This window comes from Leishmania panamensis (genome assembly GCF_000755165.1).
Source record: "Leishmania panamensis strain MHOM/PA/94/PSC-1 chromosome 28 sequence".
Lineage (NCBI taxonomy): Eukaryota > Euglenozoa > Kinetoplastea > Trypanosomatida > Trypanosomatidae > Leishmania > Leishmania panamensis.
The window spans coordinates 615387-642705 of record NC_025874.1 but is presented as its reverse complement, the minus strand read 5'-3'; the positions used below and the strand labels follow the sequence as shown (position 1 = coordinate 642705).

At 58.3% G+C, this 27319-nt stretch overlaps 4 protein-coding genes across 4 annotated transcripts; all 4 read left to right on the top strand.

Annotated features, from left to right (window-relative positions):
- Window positions 1-1677: 1677 nt before the first annotated feature.
- Window positions 1678-5571, top strand: LPMP_281790 (zinc finger protein kinase-like; the record flags this gene model as incomplete). Its single annotated transcript, XM_010702217.1, has 1 exon — window positions 1678-5571. One exon carries the CDS (start codon window positions 1678-1680, stop codon window positions 5569-5571), a length of 3894 nt encoding a protein of 1297 aa, XP_010700519.1.
- Window positions 5572-10518: 4947 nt separating this feature from the next.
- Window positions 10519-12447, top strand: LPMP_281780 (hypothetical protein; the record flags this gene model as incomplete). Its single annotated transcript, XM_010702216.1, has 1 exon — window positions 10519-12447. One exon carries the CDS (start codon window positions 10519-10521, stop codon window positions 12445-12447), a length of 1929 nt encoding a protein of 642 aa, XP_010700518.1.
- Window positions 12448-13306: 859 nt separating this feature from the next.
- On the top strand, window positions 13307-15850 carry LPMP_281770 (protein kinase, putative; the record flags this gene model as incomplete). The annotated part of the gene is made up of 1 exon (XM_010702215.1): window positions 13307-15850. The coding sequence occupies one exon, from the start codon at window positions 13307-13309 to the stop codon at window positions 15848-15850; it is 2544 nt and encodes an 847-aa protein (XP_010700517.1).
- Window positions 15851-18367: 2517 nt separating this feature from the next.
- Window positions 18368-22393, top strand: LPMP_281760 (hypothetical protein; the record flags this gene model as incomplete). The annotated part of the gene is made up of 1 exon (XM_010702214.1): window positions 18368-22393. One exon carries the CDS (start codon window positions 18368-18370, stop codon window positions 22391-22393), a length of 4026 nt encoding a protein of 1341 aa, XP_010700516.1.
- Window positions 22394-27319: the final 4926 nt, after the last annotated feature.

Here is a 27319-nt window from a genome sequence, read left to right as displayed (position 1 = left end):
GTCTATTCCTTCTTCGTTGCGCGCCCTCTCACTCTTGTATTTATCTTCCACTCACCACCCCTTCCTCGTAGGTGTGCACTAGAGCGGAAAACCCCCCCCTCCCTCTCTCCTCCACCCTCTCCACCCTACGCGCAGAGGGGATCTCACCAGCTGCCACGTGCTTCAGTCGATCTTGCGTTCATTTTTGTTGCTGCTCTTGAGTTTGTGTGTGTGTGTGTGTGGGGGGTGCGTGGGTAAGTGGGCCAACAGAGGAGAAGACAGGGCTGGTACACACCCTTCTTGTCTTTCCTCTGACACTTCTCTATTGCTATTCGTGTTGCCACAGCCGCTGTTGTAGAGCTGGCGTGCTGCTGACGGGGCGTTCAGTCGGGTATTTGTGTCTCTTTTAGTGTGCCTGAGGGGTGGCACGGGCGTACACGCCACTCGACGCTACACGCGCTCTGTGCTTGCCTCTCCTTTTTTTTTTCCACCTATTGGCCCCTGTTTCATCTCAATGTGGGATTACTTCCTCTGCCAGCACCGCTTCCCTTTCCTCTCCCTTGACTGGTGCGTTTCTGCCCTCCCTCCCTCCCCCTCCCGCCCATCAGCGCATACGCATTTGTTTTCGCTCTTCTCTGGTTGGGCAGCCCTCGCTTAACAGCCGCCTCTTGGCTGATCTGAGTGCCACACTCCCTCTCTTTCTCTACCCATCCCACCACCAGCACCCCCCCTCCCACCACTGCGTTTCTCGCCTAGTGACGCTGCTTCGCCTAGCCTTCTCCGAACTTCTCGAAGGCGTGCGCATGTGCGCGTACCCGCTTGCGGCTCTCCGCGTCGTCTGGCCCCCTCTCTCCCGCTAATTACCGATCGATATTTTTATTTTATTTATTTTTCATTTTATTTTGGTTTCGTTGCGTTTTGCCTTTCGTTTCGGTCCGTCTTGCTCTCTCCCTCTCCTTCTCTATCGAGGAAGGAGGGAAGGCAAAAGGTGGGGAGGAAGAGGAGAGGAGAGTAGAAGAAGGGGGGGGGGGGCGAACAGGAAACGTGGCAGGCACACACGGCACGGCACGGCACACCACTCGTCGTTTATGGAATTCCCAGTGCGCACACCCCTCCCTCCTCCCACGCCTACGTTTACAGCGTTGCTTCTGTCGTCTTGCGTTCTCTGCCTCTTCTGTGCTCACTAGTCGCCCCTGTTGGCCTTTCTTCCGCTTTTTCCAAGTTTCCCGCTCTGTTCTGTTCTCTCTCTCTCTTTTCACGGTCACATCTCAAACAAGCGAGGGAGGAGGAGGACATACACACGCACGTGTACACGCAGTGATAAGTTAGGGATGGGGGAAAAGCAAACCACATACACCCCCACACCCACGCACACGAGCACACTCACGTAGAACTGGCCATCTCTGAACGCACTCGCTCCCATTCTTCTCCACCCTCACTCATAAAGCACCTCGCCCCACCCCTCTATCTGAGGTTTATTCCCCGGTAGCATTTACCCCCTTTTCCTTCCAGCCTTTTGTTTTCTCTCTCCCTTTCTTGTGCTTCTCCCTCTCCCTCTCTGTGGCGCCAACTTTGGGCTGTTGCTGCGGATTGGCTCCTCTGTTGGCGCTGTTTTCCCTCTTTCTACTTTGGCTTCCTGCCAAAGCACCCGTGTATGGAGATATTGCTCCGTTCTGTATGTCTCGTAGCCCGCTCGAGATGTTCTACGGTCTCTTCCTCCGCCCCTATACTGCGCGCAGCGCACCAGCGTCTTCGGGGAGTCATGCAAGCGGAGACAACGGCACGAGTACTGTGCCAGTAGGGCCCAGTGAATTGCATAACGACAACGCGAGCCCGGGCGCGTTCGGCCTAGATGGAGTGGTAGGAGCAACTGCCTTGCAGCACTCGAACGACACCGCTGTACCCGCCGCGGCCCACGGTGGTGATCGTCGCGCCTTCGAAGGCGAGGAGCGTCTGCTCGAGCACCCACACGCGCCGCGCCAGTACCCACTGGATCCAGGGAAGGATGCAGATGTGCTCGTCCTGCTGGCGCAGCAGTATTCCATCACCTCCGTAGTTATTACCCACTACCGTGTTAAGGAGAACTACGTGGAGTACGTCATCGAGTGCGTGCGCGGCCACTACGCCTGGCGCGTCTATCGGCGGTATCAGCAGTTTAAGGCGCTCGACCACGATTTGAAGCAGCTCTGCAGCAGCCGGCACGGGTCAAGCCATGGGGCCTACGGTGTTGTGCCGGTTCTTCCTGGCAGTCACTGGATGGACGTGACGAACCAGAGCCCGGAGCTGGTGGAGCAGCGGCGCCGCTACTTGGAAATTTACCTCCAGCAGCTGCTCGTGCCTAAAAATCTCTTCTACGTTGCCCGAACTCAACTGTATGACTTTCTGCACGATGGGGAAGTGCCCACGCACCTGAGGCTCACTGGTATTCAGCCGCTGCTGGGGTTGATGAGCACGTGTACGGACTTAGTGAGCGATGAGGGCGACAACGAAGCGAACTGTCACGAGCAGCAGGAGCCTACTAGTGTGACTGAAGGAGCGGTGGCAGCCGTGTCAGGAACCGGGGAAAACTCTGCACTTCCGCTTCCCACGTCGGACAGCACTTTCCCTGCTCTTCCAGCCGATTGCGAGAGTCCCACACGAGTCACCTCGGGTGCCTCTTCTCCTGAGGCCCCCGGTAATGCAAAGGGAGAGGTAAGCAGTCGGCGGGCCTCGGATGCCACGGCAGTGGCAACCTCATCAATACCCGGCCACACAGTGGCCCTCGCCCCGAGCAGGGGGCCGTCGACGTTGCTCACCACAAGCGAGGCGTGCACGGACGTCCGCAAAACCAGTGTGGCAGCCGTGGACGACGCAGACGATGACGGGGAGGCGAACAGCTTGAAGGGGCAATCAGAAAACGCGCACGACACGAACGAGGTGATGCTGGTGGAACAATCGCTTCACAGCCTCGCATGCGGGGCGGCCTTTATGGGAGCATATACCACGCCGGTGAGCTTCGCAGATGAGCGGCTGCCACCAGCATCGGCGAACTGCGCGCAATGCAACGCCGAGTTCACCTCTTTCCTGTACCCGTGCCGGTGCTTTTTCTGCCTGGTCCAGTTTTGCTCTGCTTGCCTGCAGAAGCTGGCGGTGCTTGAAAGCGCGTCGGCGACAGCCGCGGACAGAATCAACTCTGTGCGTGACTCGGTGCCGGAAAAAGCACCGTCGTCTGCCGATGCAAAGGGTGCCGGGAGTGGTGTTCCTGCTTGCCGTCAGTGTGCGGAGAACTACATTCGCCGTCTCGATCGCTGCGGCACCGCGCCTGGTAGCGGCTTCTACAGGGGGATGCAGTCAACGTTTGGCACGCCGGCCCAGTCTGGTTCGCCGGTGCCACCGGGCCGCCTCTCACAGTTGTCCCTCGCGGCGGGCTCATCGCTCACCATAAATACGCGCAGCTGCGTAGGAGAGGAAAACGGCCAAGTAATGCAGCAGCAGCGTGTGATCAACTCCACATCGCCCATTCCGCACTCCTCACTCTTGTCACCTCGAGGCTCCTTAGTCAGTCGCAGCGACAACCTGTCGCCTGTCGGCTTACAGGACTTTCAGCTACTCACCGTCATCGGGCGCGGCACGTTTGGCAAGGTGCTCAAGGTGCAGCTGCGCGCAACGCACAAGGTGTACGCCATGAAGATCATGAACAAGGCGACGGTGTACCGGCGGTGCATGACGTCCTATATGAAGGAGGAAAAGACTATTCTGACAAGCATGCACCCGAACCCATACATTGTGCGATGCCACTACGCGTTCCAGACAGAGTACTACCTCGTCTTGGTCATGGACTACTTGCCTGGTGGTGAACTGTACGACTACATCTATCCCACGCTGCGCCTCTCTCCCGAGGCGGCGCGCATCTATGCGGCAGAGCTTGTCCTGGCGCTCGAGTGCCTGCACCGCCAGGATGTGGTGCACCGCGACTTAAAGCCAGAGAATGTTGTGCTGACGGCGGATGGGCACATCTGCTTGACGGACTTTGGCCTTGCTCGCCGCTCATTTTCGCACAGCCGCCGGCGCAGCTTCGTCGGCAGCCCAGAGTACGTGGCACCGGAGATGATCCAGGGAGAGGTGCAGACGGCTGCAGTGGATTGGTGGAGCTTTGGCGTGATGCTGTACGAGATGCTGGCCGGCAGGACTCCGTTCCACGCGCGCAACAACAACACCGTATATGACAACGTTCTTCATAATGAGTTAGAGCTGCCAGTTCTGCGCGCCGACGACAGCGCAGGCGCTGCTGTAGCCACAGCGTCGCAGTCGGCTGTCGCCGAGGGCTCGCCCACGTTCAGAGGCTTTTCTCCGGACGCGGCGTCACTACTAACGGGCCTGCTTGCTCGAGATCCGTCGATGCGACTGCAGGACGCGAGCGCGATCAAGCAACACCCCTTCTTCCGCGGCGTCAACTGGGAGGACTTGTGGCACCGTCGCATGCCGGCCCCCTGCATCCCCGGCGACATGCGCGATAACGACGTGCGGCACTTCAAGCGTGAATTTGTGTCAGAATGGGCCTCAGTGCCGCCCCTCACCAACATGACGCGGGCCTCCATAGAGGCACTCACGAAGTGCTTCAATAACTTCCCGCTGAGCCGCACTGCCGCGCCTGCCGGGTCCGCACTGGTGGAGAGCACCAGCACCATTTCCACCTCCCCCGCTTCCGGCACCCCGTTGCCCGCCACTCACTCACCACAACAGCTGTACCGAGGCGCGCGCGTCTCGTCGCCCTCGCTAGCGCCTCCTCTGTCTGTGCTCGTCACTGACAGTCGGATGGCTCGTGAGCCGGTGCGCTTCTTTCATTCCATGACCGAGGCGCAGCGGCACTTCCACGGCGTGTGGCGCGTCGTCTCTATCGAGGTGCACGCTGTGGATGACGGCCGGGTCATCTTTCCGTGGGGTGGTAATGTCTCAGGAATTCTTGTATACACTAGCGACAGTCGCTTCAGTCTCCAGCTGACGCCGAGCACCCGACTCCCCATTGGGCCAGTACAGCGTGTAACGCAGCTGTCGAAGGAAGACTTGTGCGACACTTACTGCTCCTACGTGGCGGTCTTTGGCCACTTTCACCTCGCTCCCTCTTCCATGGATGACGGCTGCGGCGTCGTGCAGCACTTCGCGGAGGGGCACCTGTGCCCAAACCTGATGTTTGTCAACACCGTTTTTGAGTACCGCACGGATACCGAGCCGCTCTATCCGTCGGCCATCACGAACGAGTCAAAGAATAAGGGTGGCAGCAAGCCCACCGGCGCCACCTCTTCCGCCGCGACGACGGCAGCCTCGGCTTGCACGTCGAGCATGACAGGCGCAGAGGACGGCAGCGGCGGCGGCTCTCTCAGTGGGTCAGAGGGCGAGCGGGGTAAAGGGGAGAAGAGTGGCGAGAAGACCACCGTCTTTGGATACGCCGACCAGCAACATGACGAAGGTTCTGCGAGCACCACAGGGAGGCCGCCACCTTCGCCGCCGGTGCCTGAGCGCCGCATCCTGCTACGTCTCTCGACCAGGCCGCAGCGTGTACCAGAGCATGACTTTCTCGCCTTCACCTCTCTCGTTTTCGAGAAGGTGCCGTAGAGATGGACTTGCGTGCCTGCCTGTTTCTCTCTCTCTCTGTGCCCTTGTATGGACCGAAGGCGCTGATTTATGTCTGCCAGCTCATCCTGCCAATCCGCACCGTACGCCCTTCGTCTCTCCTCTGGACTCGATTTCGTGCTCTCTTCAGGTCTCTTGTTGGTCTCTCTTCTCCCCCAAACGAAGTTCTGTGTGTTTTCTCTCTTTCGTCCCCTTTCGCTTTATTTTCCTACTCGCTGCACTGTATGTGCTCGACTGCTCGTGCTGGTATCCCGTACATCTCCCTCCCTCTCTCGGAGGGTATCTCTGCCTCTCGTTCTCTGCCACCATTGCTAGTGTACCTATCGGTGCTGGTGAGTAACGCATCAGCGGACTTGGGAGCGCAGAAAAAAGGGAAACGTAGAGTAACCCACCAACACCCCAGAAACAGAGAAACAGCTGCCCTGTCGTCTTCTCTACGGCAGTTTTCCGCGGTTCCTTCGTTGAGAAATGGGCTTTATTACCCTCCCCCCTCTTTTCAGTGGGTGGTAAGGTGTACGCCAGAGGGAGTGCCTATTGCTCTCTGTGCGTCAAGGAGGCGGATCACGAGTCGCCCCTCCCCCTTTTCGTACCCTCCAAAACTGATGAAGGATGCAGCCGTTGACTGAGTCGATAACGTCTCCTATGCCTTTCCTTCTTTCGTGCTGACCGTCTTTGTGGCTGTGTTTCCTCGTTGCCTTCATCCTCTTCCTCCTCCCACTATGCAAGCACACTCCCCACTCTTCGTGGTATGTTGTGGCTCCCTCTCCCCGACGCAGCGGAGATGAACGCACTTGATGTTCAAGTTTTATAGCCTGCCGGTTATCGAGGCGCCTGTGGGCCTCTTTCTGTGAGCAGAACACTCAACGTACACGTTGCTGCCGTAGAGTACAGCGCCAACTGCCAGCGAGGCGAGACAAGAGGGAGCGCTGCATGATTGCTGTGGTCACGGCTGAAAAGAAGAAGAGCACCACCACCGCTACAGGGACGTGTGTATGGGCATCTTGCCTGATTGACTTTCCCTCGATCCCCTCTCTACCATCCGCTGGCCTTTTTTGTTGTCTGACTAGAGGCGTAGAAGCTTCGGTTTTACGGGCACACACGCAGACAAGCAGACACAAACGCCCGCTCCGATGGTTTCTTGCGGCGGGCATTCCGCCCAAGTATACGCCTGCTGCTGCTTACTCTATTGCTCCCTCTCACTTCGGCCACTGAGCTGTGCCTTCTCTTCTCTCCTTTCTGTTGCTGTCGCTCCCTACCCGCTTTCCTTATTGTTGCATTCGAGCTCATTCACATCAGTTCAGCGTTCATCTTCACTTCTTCCTCTCTGAAGTCTTCAGTGAGCTCTGCCTCACCGCCAACTCTTCCCTTCCCCCTCCCCAGGCCGCCGCCAGTGCGGGTGGGTATCCCAATACTGCTTCATTTCAGCGGCTTGAATCATCTGGGGGATGTTTCGTCGAATGATGGGAGGGAGGGTACACACTACAGTAAGCGGAAAGACGCAGCCCCGTAACGCGGCAAAAACATCTCAAGAGAAGGGAAGAGGGAGAAGGGCAGCCCAGCCTCATTTCGAATCTGTGAAGTGCCTTTTCTTCCGCCCCTATATTCTCGACACACACACACATGATAGGCATTCTGACAGGCATGCACAAGAGTGACCCCTTAGAGTCCGTGACTGCGTCCATTCCGCCATGGTGCCTTTTCCCATGGCAAGTTGTTCCGCCAAACATCGTAGCGGCCCTGTAGTCTGTTTTGTGCCAGGCCACTTGCTTGCCTGTAGTGGGCTCCACTAAACACCGACTTCTGCTCTTGTTGTTCTCTTTCACCGCAGGGGGATGCCGAGTCAGTCACCACACTGCTGCCGGAACTGCAGCTCTTTTCTGGCGTCTGCCCTGCCTTTTAGCGTTTTGACGCTCTTTGCTGTTACAGTCGCTAGGGAGGAGTGCTTTGCGGGGTGGATAGACCGCGTGCAGCGTTTCGTCTCAGCTGCCAGGCGTCGTACATGCTGTTCCGCTCAGGCCACCTTTCTGCGCGCGCGCGCGACTGCAGAATCATTGATATCTACGCCGGAAACGTGGAGCGGCGCTTTTTTTTATCTGACGGCGTGCGTGTGGTAGCTGCGGCTAGGGTGTGTCAGCGGGGGGAGGGATCGAGCACTGCGCTGCTGATAGGGGTACGTCCGTCAGGGTCACGACCCACTTCGTGTCAACTAAAAGAGGCACACTGGCGAACCCACTCCCAGATGGTGTTTCATCTACACAGTTGCCTTCTGGCATTGCGTGCTGTGGGAGCCCCCTGGGATCGAAAGCTGCCGGAATGTGTGCTTAGCAGTGGCACGCTCGACAAGGAGGAGGGTCTGGGGCTGACTTCCAGTAGAGTCTGCAGGACGTGCCGAACCGTCTCTTCCGCTTCATGCTCAGTGCTGAGTAGCTGCACAGGTCTTTGCCGGTGGGCTACGGCAAGAGTGACAGCTCCGTCCCACCCTGCCATCGTCTTCGCGATCCATTCGGCCACCATCTGCCCTGACCTCGCTACGAGCAGCACAAGCCAAATTCCGACTGGAGGGACGGGGGTCCCAGCTGCTCTTCATCTTCACGCCGAAGTACAGCACAAGGCGTACCCCTTTGGATCTCCATTTTCCATCTGAGAGGCGAGACGTGACTCATCAAATGAGTACGGTTCCTGTTAAAGACGCAGTAGGCTGCCTTGTTTCATCGTGCGGGGTTGCTTGAGGGCGAAGACGCGCGCTTTCCGCTCTCAGCATCGTATCCATGAGTGTCAGCTTGCGTTGAGGCTGATTGGGCTCCCGCAGCAGATTTACGAGGTCTCGTGTGTACGTGTGTTTCGTCTATATCGTGGCCCACCCACTGCCTCGATGAATAGCACCGCTGTGTGGTTGTTATTCAGAGAAGCGCCTTTACAGTTGCGAATAGGGACATGCGTGTCCACCGCCTGCGCATTTCTCTTCGCGTTGCCGAGCTCCGCCGGTGCACCAGGGTGGCTCTCGCTATCTGCCTCGGCATCTGCGATAGATATGTTGGCGGGAATGCGGCGCACTGCGTGGTGGGCCACTTACTGAATTTCACAAAGGCGTTCGTGGTGAATTTATCGCTGCCGCCCCATTGTGTGTGTGTATGTGTGTGTGCACCTTTGCTGCCTCCCTCATTTTTCCCGCCTGTAGTTGGAGTCGTGATCGCTACTGCTGTGCGTGCCGGTGCGCTGCAACAGCCTTCTGGCACCTTTTTTCCGCTTTCGGCCTTCTGCGCGTGGCAGAGAGTCTGCAGAATGGGGCTCATCAGCGCCCCCCTCCCCCCTTATGCGGTGTGGGGAGGAGGGGCGGAGAATAATTCCCCTCGGCCGCACCTCGCTTGCGGAGTGAAAAGCTCGAACGCAACGCACAGGCTGTCAGTAGTACCTTTTTTGTGGAGGGTCGTGATCGCGAGTCGACGGGCGAGTTTTCCCCACGGTCGAGCAGTATGCGGGCACCACCTACACGAGGCTGACGCTGAGGAAACGTGATAGGGCTAGAGGGCAATGTACGTGTGTCAGCTTTCCTCGTCCAAAGTGAACGCTCATCATGGCCTGCAGTCGTCGTCTTGCTCGACGATAGCGCTTTTGAGGGGCCAGCCAACTGACTGAGGAGGGCGACAGATACACCCGCACCGAATGGAGGGAAGCACTCGTGTTACACGTCAGCATTGCGCTACTTGATGCTGGTCGTCACCGTAGATGAGGCCACTCTAGCCGAGTGAGTCAGCCGACGCTTTACACCGCTTCAGTGCGCACGCGAGAGAAAAAAGTGTCTCTTTTCTGAGCGGCACGCACGCTGCCCTCCCTTCTTTGTTCCTCACCACAACATGCGGATGCATCAGTGCTTTTACATAGAGTCTACTATTGAGGATTTCATCCGCGCAGATACTGCTCTCTCCCCCTCTTAACGGTGTCCTTTGCTTCTGTAGGGAAGGGGAAGAGGCGCGGCGGTGGTGGTAGTGGGTTTTGGGGTGGACTCTGTGTGCTTGAGCAGCCTCATGAAACACCTCATTCCGAATGGTAGCCAAAGTGGTTGCGCTGGGCATCACCGTAAAATATAATGGTGAAGATACGCTTATGCAGTGACCGTTGGCGCTACCTCACCGCTCTACCGCTTGTTCTGTCCATTGTCTCTCTGCCTCTCTCTTGCTCTGTACGCGCTTCATTGCTCAACAATGGTCAGGGGAAAACAAACGAGCGTTATCACCTCTTCGCTGTCGAGTACAGGATTAAGCAGGTTGTGGACCACAACGGGTGCTGTACGAGGAGAAAGAAAATAATCGGAGGGAGGGGAGAGGGCGGCGGTGAGAGCGCGCGACTACACATCTGACTTACGGTTGTCGCTCTTCAAACTCGCACTACCTCTGTCTTTTCCACTTTCTCTCGTTAGGTACGATGTGTCGACTCCCTGTCAGTGCTCCGGCGCGAGCGCGGGGTGGTTTGAGTAATGTCCGCCGCCAGATTTCTGTGACTACTTCATTCGCTTCTGCAGCTGTACGACTCGCCAGCTTCAGCTTCCTCACATCACCACCGTCGATGACACTGCTGTCAGCAGTGCAATGCGCTCTGCGCCAGTGTTCCGCGAAGCTGCCGTCGTCTTCCTCTTCCCCCTCCTCAGTGACGTCGTCGCTGTCGGGGCTGCAGCCACACGGGCCAAACTCTCCGGCTATCGGAGGCGGTGGTGAGTCGGTTACCTACGCACCTTGGGAGGTGCGGGCGTTGGTACTGCCGATATTACCCACCGAGGTGGCACCCACAGAGCACAGCGCTGCCACGCCAGCCGGCGCAAAGGAGCGCTGGAGTCAGTCAGCTCAGGTGCAGCAGCAACTTCCTCGCACTCTGCGGCAGTTTCTTGAACGTGAAAGAGGCTCGACAGGTCACCCAGATTGCAGTGGACTTTCAATGGGAGTACGGCAGCACGACGTGCAGTCGGCATTAACGCAGTACATGCTTCGCCATTTCCCTGAGGAGGTCGTACTGCTGCCCAGTGGCCTCCTGGCCCGACGCATGCTGCGTACCCCTGTCGCACCTCTCAAAGCCTCGACTTCGGGATTGGGAGCTGCACCAACAAACGCCGACGTACCGCTTGCTAGTGACGATGCCGCGTTGCCCAGCGCTGGGAGTACTGCCACACCTCTCGACGGCTCTAAAGTAACGGGGTCGTTTCCAGCGACCCCAGGACAACAAACCTCGGCTCCGAATGTGCAGTCACCTCTGCCACCTCTTTCATCATGCTCGAGCGCCTCAGTGCCGCACAGTTCGCTAAACACCCCTGCGACACACGCGGACAGGATGGCTCCGCCACCCCCACCTACGCCACAGAGCAATAACTGGCGCTACGGCAGTGGTGGGACAGGGGCAACTATGGCTGGTGGGGGGCTGCTTGCGCCGCGAGCCACCTTTGGTGGAGCAAGTGCTTCCAATTCGCTCCCAAGCCTCGCCTCTGCGGGCGCTGCAGCGGTGAGCGAGCCAGAGTCCAGCACCCCTGCACCTCTGCGGTCGACGCTGCAGGTAATGGAGGCTCTCGTGCCGTATATCCCTACCTTTTTTGTGTCCATCGAAGCCATTGAGCCGACGTTGCCGACGGAGATCCAGCGACTGTACGACGAGACCTCCTTTCGCTTTTATCTGAAGAGGTTCAGACACTACATCGACACCCGCGCTGCTCACGGGTCGGTGGAGATCAGACTGAGGCCCGATTTTGACCACCCACAGCGCGGGCATGCCGACGCGCGCTTTGCTGTTGGCGGATTCAGCGGCCTGGGCGGTAGTCAGTGCGGAGCACAGCCGCTGCGGCGTCCACCGCGGAACTCGGAGGCGAACCTGATTGGCCTGGTGGCGCCGCAGATACCAAAGGAGTACACCCCGCTGGCGGACGTCCTGCAGGACGTTGCCCCCATTGTCTCGCGTCACCCTGCCTTTGATCCCCGACTCGGGGTGACTGGGCTGCTCGGCAAGTACCCGGAGTACTTCCAGATGGCGCACGGGAAGCTCCGCGCGCGTCCGTACCGCGTCGCGCCCAACTCGCTGGACGACCGGGACGCCTCGACGTCTCCGCTGCCGAGCGTCTTTGCCAAAGTGTTGGCGCTCGTGGCGGAGGCAGCAGTGGGGAAGGACTACCGCGTCTCGGAGGAAAGGGCGGCGGCGGCTGTGTCAACCGTCCGCCTCTACAGTCTCCTCACGCAGGCGGAGAAGGTGGAGGTGAAGGCGCAGTGTCGCTCCTTCCCGACGTTTCTGCGTATGCATGGCAAAGAGATCGTTGTCTCGGCAGATAAGATGAAGGTGTACAAGTTCTTGCCAGAGTATGAGGCGTGTGTGGACACCCTGTTGGATGAGCGGCTGCGTATCAACTCTCTACGGCCGGATGATCCAGTACTGAAGATCCCGGCGGAGATGGCGCCGGAGTCGAACGCAGACTGGGCTGTGCGGGAGCTCTACGATGCCCTGCCTCTCATGCAGTGCGCAGAGCTGGAGGAAGTTCTGAGCTTGGTCCCACCGGCAGTCCGGGATGCCCTGCCGTGCGATTTGGGAGCTGTGCAGGCTGTGTTGGACAACTACCCGGAGTACTTCACCACCTGGCCCTACCCTGACGACCCCTCTATTATTGTGGTGCAGCGCGCGAAAGTGGAGCAGCCAAGTTTGGAGAAGGCCGACATCGTGCGGATGGTGCTGCCGCTGATCCCACAGGGTGGGACGACGCTAGCGTCGCTGCAAACTCGTGTGCCACTGGCGCTGCAGCGGTACTTCGCCCGCCACGGCACGGTGGCAACGCTCAGCGCCATGAAGGATGTATTCATCATCTCTGGCGACCGAATTGTGCGGTTGGTGTAGCGCGTCGTGTAGGAGACCAGGGAGAAGGTTGGCGTGGTGTGCAGGTGGCATTTTCTCCCTTCGCTTTGTTTTCTGCGCGTGCGCGGACGCAGCGGGCTCTCCTCATTGTAGCGGCACGCTCCTGCAGGACGACTGGAAGGAGCGCGGGGGGGGAGAGAGGGGAGATGTTACATCGTGAGCGACGGAAGAAAGTAGGCGCGGAGCAAGTTGGGTCAAATGATGAAGATGAAACTGCGTCCTTTTGTTTTTCACAGAGGTCTTGCTGGTGCCGATTCACCTCACCGCTAGCGCAGGCATGTGTGCGTGTTTCAGCTCAAATGTGCGCCGCTTCTTGTTTCGTTAATTACTGGGACAGTTGACGGGAGATGTTACCCCCCCTCCTCCCACACACAGAGGTAGCCAAACATAATAGCGGAGGAAAGCAGAGAGCGCAAGTCCACGTGAACGTAGAAGCGTCATGTATGCGCCAGTGGAAAAGGGGCTAGTGTGCCGAGGAAGGGAAAAGCGATGAGAATTTGAGGGGGTGGAAGAACGATGGTTTTTACGGGATCGCGGTACACTGCGCATGTTGCTCACCGGTCCCAGCCCTGTTGCCCTTGTTACCTTCCCCTATTTTAGTCTCAGTTCCAAGCCTCTTTCTCTCCCTCTTAGGCCTCAGACTCCCTCTCCATCTCGCCCGTTTCTCCTGCTCATCACTCTGTGCAGTCCCTTTCCTTGTCTCTCTTTGTGTGTCGTTGGTCGTGCGTGATGAAGGACGGAGGAGCAGCCGTGCAGGTGCGCTTCCCCACACACCCATAGCGCACTGTCGTTGTCTTTTCACTCACTTCCCCCCCTCTGGAGGCGCACATCGAGCCCACTCATGATTCGTAAGAAAGTACTCAGCATTAGCGGCAACTCCGCCACCCTCCTCGTGCAGGACACAGAGGCGGGTGGCGCGTTACGCGTGCTGCGCCGAATGAATGTGGCAGGGTGGACCGACGCAGAGGTGAGCGCAGCTGTTCGGATGTACGAGGAGCTGCACAAGTGCCGCCTGCGCGGCTTTGTGCCAATCCACACCATCCTCATTCAGAGCTCCTTCCTCAGCGTTGTCGCCTCATACGCTTCGGAGGGCGACGTCACAGCCTTGATTGAGGAGGATGAGCAGAACTCGTTCGAGGAGATCAGCGTGCTGCGCTGGCTCTGCGCGTGCGCGCTGGCGATTCGGCAGCTGCACTTGCACAACCTCTTCTTCCCAGGGCTTACAAGCGATCGCCTTTTGCTGGACCACCACACTGGTGGCACAGCAAACATTCTCCTCGGAGTACCCCTGCCTCTCCCGGTCTACTACGCGCAGCTGCAAGAGCGTAGGAAGAGCGGCGTGCGCATAGCGCTAGATTACCCACCAGAGGTTCTCGCAGCACCTGCAGCGCATCTCAGCAGCGGCGAAGGCACGAGCAACATAACCAAAGGCGGTGTTGGCTACCACCCCACACTGAGCGACGTCTGGTGCCTGGGTCGACTAGGCGTGGTACTGCTCACGGCGAGGGGCACAAATATGGCACGGCGCTCTGGCAGCACGCGCCAGCTTCTCTCCCGCATGATGGCCGACGAGCCAGCGACGCGGCCGTCAATGGAGAGCATCGTCCAGTCGCTAGTTGCCTTGGCTGGTAAAGTCTCCTTGGGTCAGCCCCCATGGCCTGCAGAGCCGGCCACCACGCCTTCTACCACCTCTGCTCAAACCACGCCTGTAAGCCCGACTCCAGCCATGCCGAGTAGACAGCCCCCGGCTTCCGCGCCCGGAAGCACTGGCTGGAGTGCCGGGACGGTAGCGCAGCAGGCCGCTGTCGCAAACAGTAGCGTCGGTGGAGGGGGGTCAAAGCCCAAAGGTGTGATGAAGGCCGCCTCGCAGAGGTCTGCCCCTGACCACCCACCAAACACCACCAAGTCCTCGTCTTCGCCTGATGTGCCAGCCACTCATGCCCATAATAGTCAGCTCTCCTCAGCCGGGGCACCGGTTGCCCTAGCACACTCGTCACCGCCGCCACCGATACCGGCACCCACCCCGTACCTCGACCACTCCTCATCTCTCGCATCCACGTCGAGCGACAGCTGGCACCGCCGTGCAGGGGAGAAGTTCGAGCTGCTGCAGCGCATGAATGCGAGCCCACCGAAGCAGCACACCTTCAGAAGCGGCGAGGCATCGCTAGGCTCATCACGTGGCGAGCACGGCCATCACCGCATTCGTGGGTCGACAAGCCGCCTCCTCAACAGAAAATCACTCAGCCCGCGCCGTAACAGCCGCGGCGGCTACCTTGATCACAACACGCGTATGCTGGACGAGATGTTTGCGGAGCAGGGGGGGCTGCGGCTGCAGGCCAGGTCATGGCATCCCTCGCCACAGGGACGCGTGGAAGATCCCAAACAGTTTCAACGCGAGGCGCTGCGGCAGCTGAGGCTGGAGACGGCAGCACGCCAACAAGAGATGCGCAAGCACTTCACCGAATGGCAGCGCCAGAATAATCAGCGCCTCACCGACGCAGACAACGTGGAGGTGATTGACCAGGATGGCATCGTCATTGTCGCTCCTCGCCCCGCCCCACCACACGAGTTTCTTCCGACCGCCACGGCCGAGCCTGCGGCGGAGGGTGGGGAGTCGAACACTGGCATGGAGTCCCTAAAGTCAAAGCCTCAGCCTATGGAAGACGCCCAAAGTGAAGCGGAACCTCGCCAGACACCATTACCCGCCTCATTGCCACCACCCAACTCGACCTCTCGATCGACCACGCCACGGACCAAGACACCACCTGGCGGGAGCACCTCGGCAGCAGCGGGCAGCGCGCAGTCCACTTGGTACAGTGGAAATGAGCCCCGAGCTTCTTACTTATCCATGTCGACGCAGGCGGAGCCTGGTGCGCGTGACACCGGCTTCTCTGCGCTGCCGCTGCACAATCCCACCTCCCCGCGTCTGTCACCACTGCCGAGCGCTGTGCAGCTGTACCCTCTTCGGAGTAGTGACCCCTCTGGGAAAGGCACCAGCCCGCCAAGCGACGGCAGCGAGCGCCCCACGCACCGCACCGGCGGCGGCCGCCGCTTGCTGTGGAACAACTCGTCCGATGTAGGGACTCTTTCAGCCGTTGAGTGGACTGTTGATGGCATCCGCAGCACCCTGCGTATGCTTCTACGGAACCGAGACCTCTATGGCGAGACCATGCAGGAGGTGGCGCTATTTATCCGTCAGCCGGAGGAGGCTCGTCTGGCGGCGCGCGCGAATGAGGTCTTCATGAAGCGACTGCGTGAGTTGCTCCACGATGACGCAGTCTTCTTTGGAGTAGCGCCGCTCTGTGCGCAGCTGGCGGCACTGGAGGGACTCAACAACACCCTGCGCGGCTCCTCCGGTGACCACCCTTCTCGGCAGCGGCGCTAAACAGCAAGGTGGAGAGGAGGAGAGAGTAGGGAGACTCGCTCTCACGCCTCTGCACGCGCATCTGAAGGCTGTACTTGAGGAGGACGTGTCCCTATTGCGCTGGTGGTAGCGAACGCTCCGACCACAACCTCTAGAAGCTCACAAAGCAAAGGAGCTTCTTTTCTGTTCTTTGAAGGCTGGTGGTGGTGGCGCGAGAGGGAAGGGGAGGGGGGTTGGAGGGAGCGAGGGCGAGTGAGTGTCACTTCTCATTCAAAAAAAAGCTCCTTTCCTCATTCGACCTCCTCCTTCGCGCTCCTTTCATCTTATGCCTCCCTCATTTTTTTCGCGGCGGTTCTCACTGGTAGGTGTGGAGCCCTTGGGAGTGGCACCGGGGGCTTGTAGGCGATCAGCAGTTCACGACGCTGGCCGCTCAATGGTGCCTCTCTTTGGGTTCTTTTGTCTATGCTTGCGTCTCATCCTGCGACACACAGAAGGGGCTGCTGCAGACGAACGCGCGCCTATACACACCTCAGCCCAATGCGTTTTGGATGCGTGCACGTCCCCCTCTCGACTCGTTTATTGTGTGTCACTACCTGCGGACGTTACTGCTGTTCTGTTTCCCCCTCTTCTCAGTTCTGGAGTGCTTCCTCTTGGGCCCCGCTATCAACGCCGCGCACTTTTTTGTGCGTGTTCTTCGGCGTTGTATGTACGATGCCCTTGCCAGGAGGAGGAGGAGGGGGAGGGGGAGTAGCGCTGCTTTAGCGTTGTGCGTATGGTTGTGCATGTTTCTCTGGCGGTGTGTGTGGAGATCGCCGCTTTCGGTTCCCTCCCTCATTGTCGAGCAACTTTCGCTATGAATGCTCGACAGTCTCCGCTAGACGGCTCAGGCTTGCTTTTAAGTGCTTTTCGTCCCGGTTCCTGGCGCGGGCCTTGGCCTTTCATCTCTCTCGCTTTCATCTAGTTTTAGTGGCCTGTCTCAGCCATCATTTGTGTAGGCGTAGTCGTGTATGCATGTGTGTGTGTGTGTGTGTGTGTGTGTGTGTATGTGTGTATGTGTGCTGTCCGTGTAGGGCAGCCGCGCCGGTCTTTTATCTCTGTCCTTGTCTCTCCCCCATACTGCCTGCGAGTCATAGGTGGCCTCAGTTGTCTTTTCCTTTCTTGTGTCCGGTGCCTCTCCGTCACTTCCTTCGCTCTGTCTGTCTTCCTTCATCCTCGATGGCGCCCCTGAGTTGTGTCGTTTATTCATTTATTTCCGTCGGTTTGTGCTCCTCTCTTCTGGCTGCCTTTCTCATTCCCGATCACGAAGCGTGCTCAGGTAATTTGCCTGCACGCCGACGCAGCTTCGGATGAGAGCACACAGCACCACAGCAAGACACGCATACACACACACGCGCGCGCGTGCGAAGAGAAGGCATGACCAGCGGTAGAAAAAAAAACACGATTGTGCCGCAAGCGGACGGAGACGATGTTCCTCCACATCTGCACTGTGACAGCGAATATACTCGACTACATCGACACTACGGGATTGGGTTAAATAACGTGCATTTTGCTCTCTCCCCCTCCTCCCCCGCGATGAGTATGGGTCCTTGGGCTGTACGTAGGCTGCGACGCCTACGGCTCGCGCGGTCACGTAGGTGAGCGGCAGGCGTCTCCTCTCCCTCTGTACAGGCTTTGTGTGAAGGGAGCACATAACTGTGTAACACGGCAGCGGGGAGGAGAGAAGGCCAGGCATGCAGCGCCGCCGGTTATCAAGCCCTGTCCCTGCGTGTCTGCCGTTGCTCGTGCCACTACCTTTCCTACGAGCCGCCGCCCCCTTCCCCCTTTTCGCCACGGCTTCTCCTTTGCCGTCTCTTCTCGTATGCTTCTCGCTATTACCCCAACCCCTCCCCGCCTCCGCCCCTTTCTCACGCTGCACCGCGTGGCTTTGGCTGTCGGATCTGCATTCCTCTGTGTCACACATACACACACACATACCCGCATATACATGTGTGTACATGTGCATGCATCTTTGCTTCACCCACGCATGCGGTCACTTCAGTCTCCTTCTTTTCAGAGTCGCACCCCCCGTGGGTCTGCCCCACGACATCTTTCGTTCTCTCTGACCAATTTCCGCACGCTACCCCATCTCACTTCTCCATTGCCTTTCTTATCTGAAAGGTCACGCCCCCCTCTCTCTCTCTCCTTCTCTCTCTTGATCGCCCTACTCTTCCCACGCACGTTCGTGCCATTTAAGCAGCAGCAACACACAGCGATACGGAGCTGTTGCTGGGCTGGGGCATAGACCTCCGTGACGTCCCCTTGTTCTCCCCTTCCTCCTCAGGAGCACGAGCCACGAACGAGACTGATGCCTGCGGTCGAAAGTCTAGTGGTCTCCTATACGCTCACCCCACACGCCCGCCCGCCAGCTGAGCAGTCCAGCAAACCAGCATTGACTCAAGAGGGATAAGGGAGGGGGGGGGGGTCGCAAAGCCGGCAAGAAAAAAGAGGCTTCGAGGAGCCTTACGGGGCGCAAAACAACACGCAAACTAAAGAAAGCAAATGGGAGGGGCCCCGAGTCGGGAGACGCTGGTGCGGCACATTGTGCGTGACTCACGCGTCCAGGGAAGCGCAACACCAATCGCAGGACACTTTGCGTCTGGCGGCGCCACCAATGCTGGCGATCTACCGATCGACGTGTCGACAGCGACGCCGCAGCAGCCAGAGATCGTTCTGATCCCCCTCATCCCCGATTACTTCCCCAGCTCCGCCTCTCCACTCTTCCAGCAGCTGTTGCAAGTGCGGCGAGAGCCGAACGTTGCCTACTACTACCGTGATGCCCGAAGCCTGGTGACGGAGCACACGGTAGTGCGAGACCAGATCGGGTCCGAGAAGGATATTTACAGCTGGTACATGAGCCTCAGCGAACAGCGGTTGCTGGAGACGGACAACGAATTGATCGCTCTGAGCCGTGCAAGGCGAGTGGTGTCACCGGTACCATGCGCTGTTGCCTTCGTGTATGAGGCACGCGCCACTGTCGGCGTCGCCACTGCCGCAGGTGGTGCTGTGACGTCAACGACCGGCATGTCATCTCCTGCGAGCAGCGTTAGCGGCGGTAAGAAGAGGAGCGGCAGAAACAGCAAGGCGCATCGGCATGGCAAGACTGGCAGTGCCAGCGCGTCGAATGGGTACATGACGATCGAGAACACGGCGCGGTTGCCACACCACAACCTGCGCGTGCGCATCTTTGGCTTTGTCGGCGACACGCGTTTTTGCCCGCCCTCGCTGCACCCTAATCAGGCCGCCAGGCTGCCCCTGTGCCTCACGATATTTCTGTCGAAGAGCGCGGGTGGTAACCACCGCACGCAGGTGACTCTTCTGGCGGCACACACGTACATTACTCAGATGCAAGACATCGGTATCCTGCGCCCCTACGACGAAGCGTCGCATGTGGGCGGCGTTGTCGTGCAAAGCGCGACGACGCAGGCAGGTCTTAAAGCGAACGTGGCGGGCAGGGAGGCCGACCCTCTCGCCGCGCTGCGCCTCGCTGGAGCTGGTGGTGCTGCTGACGCCTCCCATGACCCGTACGTCGACCCATACGGTACCGATCTTGCAGCCATGGCAGATCCGTACGCGGTCGCCGGCGATGATGGCGATCACGGCATTGAGCCGAGGCGGCAGTTGTCACCCCATATGACCAGTTCAGTCCCACAAGGTGGGTCAATGACACATCTTGAGGGTCTGGGAACCACGAGCATCTCGTCCGCTGCGGACGTCGCCAAAGAGACTGTGCTGCGCCGTCCTATCGAAATCGTCATGCACCGTGCCGATGTTCCGGCTCTGTGCTACCTGCGTGAGCTGCGCGCACGCATGGACCAGAACTCCACGTACACAACCGGCGCCGTCTGTAACAAGGAGAGCCAAGTGCCTATGCCATCGTCTTGTGCGAATCCAGTCTCAACGGCGGCGATGATGGCACCGTGGTCGTCTCTCGGCGCGAGCAACAAGGTGAGCTGCAACAGCAACGCGAGCTCGCAGAAGTCCTGTGTCCCGAACAAATCACGGCTGGCGAGTGCGATGGATGCTCACGCCGATATCAGCACCATTGTGACGGAGCCCAGATGTGATCCTCCGGACGTCCGTGCTGAGTCGCTCAAGTTTCAAATCCAAACGGTGATTTGCGCAGACGAGCTGCGTGGCTCCGTGGGGGCCGATTCGATAGGCCGTGTCTTACTGTGGGCATCTCGCTTCTACACGGGACACTTTGAGCAGCTTGTAGGTGGCGAAGCTGCGAAGCTGCGGCAGGAGCTCGCTCAGCGGAATCTGACCGAGAGCCCGCTTGATGGCGCACTCTTGCTGACCGACGAAGAGCCGCGGCCCCCCAAAGTGACCCCGAAGGTCGGTGATGTCTGGATCCCGTCTAACGAGGCCTACGTTGAGGTACACGACACTGACCGCGAGGTAGACGGATGGGAAAAGGTGGCGACGGGAACAGTGCTGCGGTACGTCACGTCTGCGCCCACAGCTTCCTCGACTACAGCCCCAGCCGCTTTCTGGCGCGTCTCGGCCAACGAGTTTGCTGAGGACATCCTCTTATCGCTCTGCCGGCAGGCGTGTCAGGCATCGCGTCGGGCGCCACCGACTGATTCGCATTGGTTTCTGAACCGCAAGACCGGCATGCCGGAGGGGCTCGGGATGGGCCTCCTAATCTGGCGCGATCTGTGTGCGGGGCAGGTAGTCTTTTACGGCACCACACCTGAGTTTCTCAAGAAGTGGATTCAGTCCGGAACGGAGGTGAAGCAGGCATACCACGACCTTGTCAAGCGATCGCAGTCGAGCGAGGAGGCAGCGTCCGCGGCGGAGGCGGAGCCCATCGACGCGACGGCCGCGAGGGAGGGTGACACCGTAGCGGTAGTTCAGTCGTCGTCGATGGCGGTTGCCGCCACCACTGCCACCCCCAGTGGGTTACACTGCTATTGCGGGGGCAGCCGCCAACTGAACCCGTCTGGCGCGTTCAGTTGGCTCGGCAAGAGTGCCAGCAATGGCGGCGGACGCGGCACAGGGCCCGACCCGTCATCTGTTGCGCTATATAAACCGCTCATTGGCTTCGTGTCGACTTCAGGGCCGGCGGCAGCCATCTCATCACCGGCCTCATTCAAGGAGAGTAGCAATCACGTAGACGATGGTGCCCAGCCAAAGCGCGTCCGCACCGATGACCAGCCGCGCGCATCCTCGTCCTCCACGCCGCCTGTCGCAGTCGGCAACCTCGCGCAACCACGCGACATTTCTGGAACTCCTCGCCAGGGTTTTCAACTGGGAAGGCTTCTGCCTGCTCACCAGTGCCCGCAGCTCTCTATTCCAGGTGTATCTAGCACCGCGATGGGTGTGTGGACGCATTCATCGAGCGCTTTAGGAACTCCGAGCTCGTACATGGCGATGAGCCTCGCAGCGGCAAGCACGGACAGTCGCAGCAACTCTGCCAGCCTCACTTACCGCCAGCCGTCGCAGCACGTGTCTCCGCTCGCTGCCGCTGCCACGCGCTGGATTGGTGTCCTCGAGGCGACCCCGGCAGATGACGCCGATGCATCCACTGTGAACGTGGTCGTCAGGCGGAACCGCAGCGTTCGCGTGGCGCCAAACTATTCTGCTACCGTCGGCTCCACACCTCTCCACACCAGTCAAATGCCCAATAGCCCATACCATTACCACACACCGCGCTGTGTACCAAGCATACTGCCCGTCAGCCCACAGCCGACCGTCGTCGGTGCGACTGCTGAGGCGTCTGCTGAGTACAAGGCGCAGACAACGGACTCTACGATGTCGTTACCAAGCATGTCAATGACGGCGCGCATCCCAGGCAGGTACGACTCCTGCAGCAAGGATGTCTCTCTCCGGCAGGGCGGACACTCGCCGACGTCTGTTGGGCAAGGCCGATTTCCGCGTGCCGAGGGGGAGCTGCTCTTTCACTCTTCTATGTCGTACGGCGCAGCAGGACTCAGCGATGCGCGACGACCGCCACCGCCGCGCTCCGCCGCCGTGACTGTTTGGCCTAGTCACGGTACAGGCGGCTCGGCCGACACTCTGCTGCAGGCGGCGTCGTCAGCCAAATGGAACACAGCCAGCGCGGGACCGCCATCCTCTATGCGGGGCTCCTCCATTACCTTTGCGAGCGGCTCTGCGTCGTCTGCGCACGCCCGTCACGTCTCCCTGCTGCAGTCCACTCGGTATGCCGAGTCGTGTCAGTCGGTGGCAAGTTGTTCCTCGTCGTTGTCGACTTCGGAGCTGCTAGGCCCGCGTGTCTGTTTGAACGGCTTGCAGTTGCATCAGAGGGAGTCGCTGCGTCCACTTCCACTGCTGGGTACGGCTGAGGGTGATGATGGCAGCACTCCCGCATTACAGCACACCCCTGTGCTACAGTCTAGTGCTGACCTAGTGCGTCAAGGCGGCGAGATGGCCACAGTGCCGTGCTCATGCTACAACAGTGTTGCGCACACGCCTCACCAAAGCGATCTGATGAGCAGCGCGAAGAGCTCCGTTGGCTCCGGCAAGTACCGCTGGGACTGGCGTGGCGTCTTTTGGGCGGTATAGCGACAACGGCTGTGCATCGAGGCCGAAGAGCGCGACAAAATGGAAAGGGCGTGAAACGGAAGAGGCGGCTACCTGTTAAGGGGGAGAGGCAAGGTCGAATTCGGCGGGTGGAGAGGCTGACATGTGCTCTCTCCTTCACAGTGGCATCAGTGATTCTCTGACGGCGGCTTGGGCTTATCCCCCTCCCTTCATATTCCCATCTCATTACTTTCTCTTTCTTCTCTGAGTCTCACGTAGCACGTGGCGCTCAATGCAGCAGCATATCAGATTCTCTGCCTGTGCGTTCTCATTTCTTTCAGCGGTGTTTCTGTCTCCAAGGGCATGGGGAGAGGGGTGCGTGCACGAAAGGGTCACGAGACGGAGAGACGCATCGCGCTTGACTTGTGCGCTATCGGGGCTCTTTTCTCTACCTCCCCGCCTTCTTTATTCATTTATATTTTTCTCTGTGCCGCTTCACAGGAGAGTTTTGGTGGTGCTGCACGCGTAGGCGTGTTTCTGTTTTCCGATAAAAGTGTGACTGCTCTCCCTCTTTTCTATGTTACTACTTTTGGTCTCTCGCGGATGTGCGGACTAATCGTTTCCATTCGGCGGTCTCGGTGCGTCGTTACGAGAGCGGTGGTTCACGTGCCCCCCTCCGTTCTCATCACCATTGCCACTTTTCTTTCTTTCTCTCTTTCTTTGGCGTTCGCCCTCTGTTGTGTCTCTCCTTTTTTCCCTTTGCTTTGCTTAAGTTCTCCCCCCTTTCCCCCTCTCTTTCTGTGTGTGTGCGTACGCATCGTTTTCTTTTCTCTCTTCGCCAAAGAAGAACAAATTGATTCGCTCAATTCGCCTTCCCTAACTCTGACCTCTCGCTCCTGGTGCTCTCCGCCTCCCCTCCCCTTCCTCCCTGTGCCGTCGCGGCTCTTGATACACCCCCCCTCACGATTCCACGCCGGTGGGAGGACAAAAAGGGGGAGAGGAAGAGACGAGGGGGGGGGGCGCTCCTGTTTTGCTGCTGCAGCATGGGATGAGGGGAGGTGAATAAAAAGTGGTGTGATCTGCCATGAGCGATATGTGGATGCATTTCTCTAGTTTCAGCACCGTGGTTGAAGTCTTCCACCCAGTCTGCCAAGCCCTCGGTTGCCTCACGTCTTTGAAATCTGCACGACGTCACAAGTGAGAGGAGGATGAGTGCGTGTACGAAATGTGGTACGCAAAATCGGCGGCGAAGAACGCAGAAAAGAAAAAAGGAATGTGCAATATGAGATGGTGAAATGAGGTGCACCCTCCCATGGCCAGGCTGCAGTGCTCAATCAAAATCTGAGTGCAGCTGCTCATCTCTTGTTCTCGTGGCTGTGGGCGCGTGCCGTTGTGTATGTGTGTACACGCGCGTTGCTGCTGCTGCTGTTGTTGTTGTGGATATGTTAGTGTTCCTGTGTTGTTTCCCCCCTCCCTCACCTGGCCGTTCGCTTTTTTCTTCTTCTTGACCACGGAACTGTATAGGTGCACAGTAGTGCACGTGTGTGTGTGTGTGGGAGGGAGTTCAGATAGGTTTTCTGGAGGAGTACAGCTGTGCTTCTCCCTCTCCCTTTCAGTGTGTGACAGTGTGGCTGCGTGCGCGTGTATGCCTGCGTATAGGGTGAGTGTGCGTATGTTGTCTGACACGAGCACGATGCGGAGGCGGCAGGAAGAAAAGATAGGCTCTCTCCTCGTGATACCTCATATGAAGACAACGCCAACACTAACGTGGGTCTTTGTTTATTTTCGGTTCCCTTTTGCCTTTCTATGCGCTTATTCGTTTCCTTTTATCTGTTTATTTCTACGACTGCCTCTGAGTGGCTCCTACGTGTGTGCGTGTGCTCTTGTGTTTTCATGCGTCTTGTGCCTGCTCTAATTCTCTGCACATGGGCTCTTCTAGAGTGTGATGCACGGCCCCTCCAAACTGCACTTCATCCTTTTCCTCACCCCCGAAACAATACGAAACTGTACAAGGACTTCTCTGGTCGTATATATGTATTTTATTTTTCCCTTCCCTAGTAGTGTAGACTTTGCTTCTCTCCCTTTCTCGTGCTCTTTGGCTTGCCTGTGTTGATGGGTTTTGTGTGTGTGTGTCTGGCCATTCCTCCCCGCTCCCTACTTAGTAATTGCATCCCTCTCTCTTGTTTCAACTCTTCTCTCTCCCCTCCCTCTTACCGACACACACGGTTGAAGGCAGATGCCACGTGTGTAGGGGTGATAGCAAACGATTGCCCTACCATACCGAGTTTATTGAGGCGGGGTGAAGGTGTGCGTGTGCGTGCGTGACGGCGACCAGAGCTTTTCGAGAAGTCGATGAGCCACAGTGGCTGTCTTTCTCTTTTCGCTACTCTTCTCATGTGCACTCCTTTCTCTGATACGCAGTGGCCGACCATCCATCCTTCCTCAATCTTTCAACTGATTCGGCTTTGTTTTCCCTATTTCTCGCCACAACTGGTCCCCCCTTCTGTTTTGTTGGATTGCGTTGTCGGTATTTTCCTCCTCTAAGGCGGAATGGATGAGTGACTGTGTGCCTCTCTCGTCTCGTTCCCTCGACTCCATGACCCACACCCCCATGAGTCTTTCTTCCCTCCACCTCTTCCACAGTTACACGCACAGGTCTAATTTGACAAAGGGCTCCTCCTCCTCTTGGTTGCGTCCTCTGCTTTGCTCGTCTTTCGGGTTGCTCAGCATGGCGCGGTCTCTCTCTCTCTGTATGTCGTGCTAATCGGTATATGCACGTGTGTGTATGTCTATCTCGGACTTGATGTGTGCGTATGCTTGCTGGAGGCAGCAGCACGGAGAGAGGGCGGTGGCGGTGGAGAGAAAGCGACGCATCGTGAGAAGATCTCGCGGATGGGAGAACGAGAGAGAGGTTTAGTTGGATCTTCTTCCCCGCTCGTGTCTGTCAATCTGCCTATGCTTCTCCCGCTCGATGCTACAACCACTGCATACCCACCTATACAAGGCGAAAAAAACTCAATTTTCGAGGGATGGCGGCGTGCAACGGGCAGTGAGGTATATCTTTACGCGCGCCTTGTTCTTATCAGGGTTGTACCTCTCTCGCTCATACCCCCCCTCTGCTCTTCACGCCTGGCTGGGGGCCCCTTTTTCTTGTCCCTCCCATTGCTGCTTCGCTTTGCCGAACGCGGCAACTAACCTGCGTGTTCTTAACTATCACCACCCTGCTCTTTCCTGCAACGCACTGCCCATGCACGCGCAGGCGTACCTTATCAGCGGACTTGCCGATAGAGATGGCAGCGGTGTAGGTCATGTCTGCTCTCCGCATTGTTCTCTGCGCGATGGTCGCCTTAAGAGCTTTTGTCTCTCTCCACGTTTTCCTCTTCCGGCTTCACTCCTCATTCACCCCACGAGCTCGCACGTACTCGTGCGCGCACTCCTCGATCACTCTCTCTCTCTAGCTCCTGCCATGTATTCACATGGCTGATGTCTTCACTCAGCTTGGAGGCGATATGAACTGCTTTCGCTCTTTACCTTTTTCCTCCTTTCTCCCCGTTGTTGTTGTTCTCTTCCCCCCCTCTCTCTCTTACGCGTTCATATCTGTGCGCGTGTGCTCGTAAAAATGTTTTGCCCCTTTTGCCATTTCTCAGTAGAGTAGGCGTGTGCAGGACGGCTGCGTGGACGCTTTCGGCCGGTCTGCCCTTTTCGCTCTCTCTCGCATTCCCTCCCCCCTCGACGCACTATACCGTCTCTTTCTCTTGCTTGCGTCAATCGTTCCCCTCTTGTAGATCCCTCGACGGTTTCACGCAATTTCCCTTTCTTTGTGTAGTCCTACTCTCTCTTCTCCGCTCGTTTTTTTCTGACGCGCCTTTGCAAAGTCATTGCGCCGCTGCAGATGCATTTTTAGTTCTTCGCTACGCCTGCGGCCTCTTTTCTTTCCCAACCTGCTCTCCGACAAACTGTTACTGCCCATGCCGCTTTTTGGAAGGGAGGCATCCATCTTGGGAAGAAGAAACACAACCACCTCAGCGTGCATCAGCCCAATGGCTCTTCTACACGCACACAGAGAAGGACCCTGGAAAAGCCAAGGAAAGAAGTGAAGCGCATAAAGGCAACAGCAACAAGGTGGGACCCACTCAGCGACCGGCGCTCGGCTGGTCTCTCTGAAGTGAAGGAAATGAGTGGGGTGGGGGAGTGGCTCGAGGCAGATGTGAGAGTGCCGGTGTCTCTCGCAAATGCCGCTCGCAACTCTGCTCCCTCTCTTTCCGTCTCACACGCACCCTCTGTCGACGCTTTCGTGTCATTCGCCGTTCTCCAGAGCTCCTTTGGTGTTTTCCACCCCTTTGCGTGGGCTGTTGCGTGTGTGCGTGAGGGGGGGGGAGTCTCTTTGGCTGTTTCTCTTGCCGCCGCTTCTTGACACCACTGCCCATCTTGTTTCTCTTTCCCTCTCCCTTTCTGTTGCCTCGGTATGCTGTGGGCCACCAAAAGGTGGACTTCTCTCCTCCCGCTCTCATTCGGTGCGCCACGTTGGGCTTTGGGGTGGTGGCAGTGGTTGTGGAGAGGAGGAGCACATTGTCTTATCCAGCATCTGCTTCGTACCTCTTCACTGTCAGAGGGAGCACAAAACATACGCGTGCTCTCAAACTGGCGTATAGCAGAAACGCATCAGGAAACGAAGAAGAACACGCCGGTATGTCGTCCAGCGATGGCGTTCTCCAAGCGCGTGCGTCGGCGGACGCGATGGCCTTTGATGAGGCAGCAGCTATTACCGCCGGCTACGCACGAGGGAACTTCACTATCTACTACGTGGACTGCACAAAGCTGCCAAACAGTGGGACAGCAGCCACGAGCGCAGCACCGGGTAGCGTTGCCTCTAGCAGCGCGGGCCAGTGCGGAGTTCAAGCAGCTTCTCTTCTAACTCTTGGCGATTTCAGCATGCTCCCACACCCCGAGTACACTGCGCACAGAGGC